The sequence below is a fragment of the Varroa jacobsoni genome, unplaced genomic scaffold, assembly GCF_002532875.2.
Source record: "Varroa jacobsoni isolate VJ856 unplaced genomic scaffold, vjacob_1.0 scaffold_986, whole genome shotgun sequence".
NCBI lineage: Eukaryota > Metazoa > Arthropoda > Arachnida > Mesostigmata > Varroidae > Varroa > Varroa jacobsoni.
The window spans coordinates 145656-149323 of record NW_019213888.1 but is presented as its reverse complement, the minus strand read 5'-3'; the positions used below and the strand labels follow the sequence as shown (position 1 = coordinate 149323).

General features: G+C 37.5%; 1 protein-coding gene across 2 annotated transcripts in view; it reads left to right on the top strand.

Moving 5' to 3' along the window:
* The window catches only part of LOC111265560 (uncharacterized), a 47466-nt gene that overhangs the window by 41120 nt on the left and 2678 nt on the right, over nucleotides 1-3668 (top strand). The window contains exon 4 of one of the 2 annotated variants that reach the window (XR_015313102.1): nucleotides 2615-3228. Coding sequence is in view for 1 of the 2 variants with exons in the window: in XM_022842340.2 (XP_022698075.1) it covers nucleotides 2615-2725 (111 nt within the window). In the remaining variant the exon portion in view is untranslated. Of the gene's footprint in view, nucleotides 1-2614; nucleotides 3663-3668 lie in introns of those variants that run through there. The other variant, XM_022842340.2, reaches the window with a different exon arrangement.

Here is a 3668-nt window from a genome sequence, read left to right as displayed (position 1 = left end):
AACACCGAGATCGTGGTCGTTATCGGCGTCTTTATGCACTTCTATTTGCATAAATAGATTTCATTTAAAAAATATTACCTATATTTACATATTGCATGAAAGGTTTGGATGAATACTATGCTCATGGACTCACCTGCTCGTACGGTACACATAAGTGTTGTCTCCCCATCACCTCTATATGTAACTAACAAGGGAACAGTTTCTGCACTGGAGTAGTAAGTTCTCATCTTGCTAGAGATACTTAATATGCCGCAATAATTTTGTTTAAAGTTCCTCAACAGCTTGGACAACACTTCCGCATCATCTCTGAGGATGTTTGACCGTCTATAGCAATGTCTGAACAAAACGAAGCCTGTTGATAAGAATCGTCACTCAGCGTATACTCTCTTTCTTACGGGCTCACCACAAACATGACAATGTATAAAATAATGGCATAATCACAATAAGGTGCTGTAGGGTTAACTACGTTTGAAAGATTACGGCTAGAAATCTTGAGTTACAAAATACCAGAAACCAATTTTGTATACTCTTATACGATATTATGCCGTTTATGACACAGCTGAGAATGGAACGTGTTTCTTTGTTTCTATAGAATTCTAATAGTACTAGCACTCTAGACTTTGTTTTTATGGTAAGCCATTAAAAGCTATCTACTATGCGGGCCGTTTGACAACGCACACCTGCATTAAACGTTTTACAAAAAATTTTGCAAAGAAGATGAAAAGAACGCGCAGTGTTAACTTTACAGCTAAATAAACGCGCCTTTTCCAAGTACCTAGCAAGTGCATGTTTCATATATCACATAATTTCCCGAGGTTGCATTAGCAATAGAGAAAAATCAAAAAAATTCTGTGACTTCCAAACTTACATACCGCAGTGAGGTGAGAAAAACTTCACTGGAAAAAAATATCTAAGCAATAAATCCTTTAACGCGGATTCGTAAGAGTAGTGACCACTAGGGATATCATCGACTAGAGCCCTGTTGTCTACCTTTGTTAATGTCTATTTTCTTTAGTTTTCGTTTGTTCACCTTAGATCATCTAAATTGGGACAAGCTTTTGTTGCGGTCTGTTCGTCGTGACGACTGTACATTCATCCTGGTGCCTGGCAAAATGCTAGGTCAATCTTTTCTCTGACAGAACAACAGTATGTCGTTTTATAACTTGAGCTATTATCCAATCTTTTTGTCAACAGACAAATTCACACCAAAATGAACTTTTTTTGCCTGAAGTCGGCACGAACTATTAATTGCATTTATTGTCAGACTTGATGCGACTTTTGGAAATCCGAGGAACGTTTTCATGGAGAAACCGAAGGACCCTAATATAGCTCAAATTTAAAGATCTTGAAGATTCGTCAAGATAATCAGCCACTTTGGAAACATCTAGATTTTTGTACAGTGGTTTACAACTGCCTTAGAGAGAGAAATATCAATCGATTGTCGATTGAGTCGTCTGGATATGCTCCAACAACTGGACCTTTCAAGAATTTTTTGATCCCTTTGAGTTTGTTAGCCGTTTAGACTTCCGGCCAGCGAATATGCCAAAACTAATTGACGTTATTGTTTTTTTTATATGGCGTATTCGAGCGATATTTAACTGATTTAAGCTTACTAATATCGTTGTTAAGAAAATTAGTCGATATATTCTGTTTTTATTTGGATACAGTCTTAAAAAGTAAGCATCACAAAAAGTATACATTTCAGTAACGTACTCTGCATACCACTCAAGGGCCCCTCTGGAAGGAGGTTGTCCTCATTTCGTCTCTGATGAATACAATTTGAATTCAGGCTTGAATTTTGGACACGATGCACTGCACGCCACTCTAGTTATCCATCCAAGGTCGATAAGGATTGCGGATGATGACCGGTTTGTTAACCGGTCAAATATATGGACTACAAAGACTCAATTGTCGTCAAATTTCTTATATCTATGTAATTTTTCAAAAAAAAATAAATGCCTGGGCGTTTGACAGACTAGGTTGTTGTTGAAAAGGGCAAAGAAACGCGATTACTCATCGTCTGCCAAATCTCACCTAGCACCGAACAAAGCGCAACCACAATGGTAGATTTCTATGCAGTTTGTTGTGGGTGACAGAAACGGATGTTTGTACGTCTATATAGAGCAACAAAAAATGCTTAGTCCCACCGGATACCCCTAAGTCCAGAGTTAGGCTATGTGCCCATATATGTTGCCTGATATACAAATAATGTAAGCACACCTCAAAAACCAAAACAGATCTGATCTCCTGTGCAATCGTCGTTCTAATCAGTCTCTAAGAAACTATCACAAGGCTTTAGTAGCTGACCAACTAAGCGCAAACATTAATTCACTAAACTATCAATACAATTACATTTGGAATCATTATCTGTTGCGTCCAAATCCACCAAAAATTCCGTAAAAAAAAAGCAATGACCCCTTCATGGATGTTTCGTTTGAAATTTTGCTCAGCTGTGTCAGTATTTTTAAACTAAGCCAGAGCATCAGTCTCGTATATTGCGCGTCTCTGTTTTTACGTAGAATTCGTTCACACATCAGCTGATCTTAAGAAAAGAGGCAAACTAGACTTAAATTCTGTATAGTAAATCTGTAACATTCTGCTAATCATGTTCCAGGAGATCCAGGCGATCAAGGAGCTTAACGAGCAGGAACGCCAAGCCCAAGCAGCAAAGGCAGCTTCAATGGGAATTAATAGTGCTGGAGGATCAGGGCAAGGGACACCTTAGGAACAAACAATACAGCTATAGAGATGTGTGGATAGGAAGCGAGTGAACAGGAAATGTCAGAAGTATGACCAATAACCTCGAGCAAACGACCCCGCACTGATTTCTCATGATGGTAACAGCCGAACCCTAAGGAGCCACTGGTGGCCAAGCAAGAGAAATCATCATTCGTAAATAATTTCGGCTCCGGATCTCTTGGCACAAAAATACTTTTTGCCATCAGATCTAAAAAACGATCCAATGATATAATGGGTGATTGCATGGTAGTTGAAAATAAACACGAAGTATCTAAGCTTTAAGAACAAACAGAAAACGCCAGGGACATATTAATGTCAACAAGATTAACGACGAAACTTGAACATGCACAAACAACTATCAACCGGAAAATAAGCATATTTAATGACCAGGCGTGTACATGAGAAGAGAGATTACTTAAGATAAAGTACACATACGAGGAAAGTTGTGTGCGACGAGAAACTGATGAAGTGAATTACAGGACGATATACGTAAGTCTAGGTGTACCTATAGGGCCATGTACAGTTAGTCGAATATAATACGTACCATCATAAATGACAATGGAATTGATTTAACAAATCTATATACACACGAGTATATGTATGCGCATATGAATACATCATTCTTCCGAGTGCCACAACTCATCACCGTCAATGCCAGCAATCAGCAAAAACAACAATAAAAATAATAATATAATAATTATTAGAATTAAATATATTATTATTTCTTGATAAGGAAATCTTGTCACAGAACCGGTTCACCTTTTATTCTGGCAACTATAAAAAGTCTGTATAATAATATTATTATTATTGATATGCTTAAGAAAATGCCCGGTAGTAACTCGAAAAGAAAACTATGCCTCTAATATACGTATTTTGTGCGGTCACAGTGTAATAGCATAATGTACAACGACATATATATATATATCTAT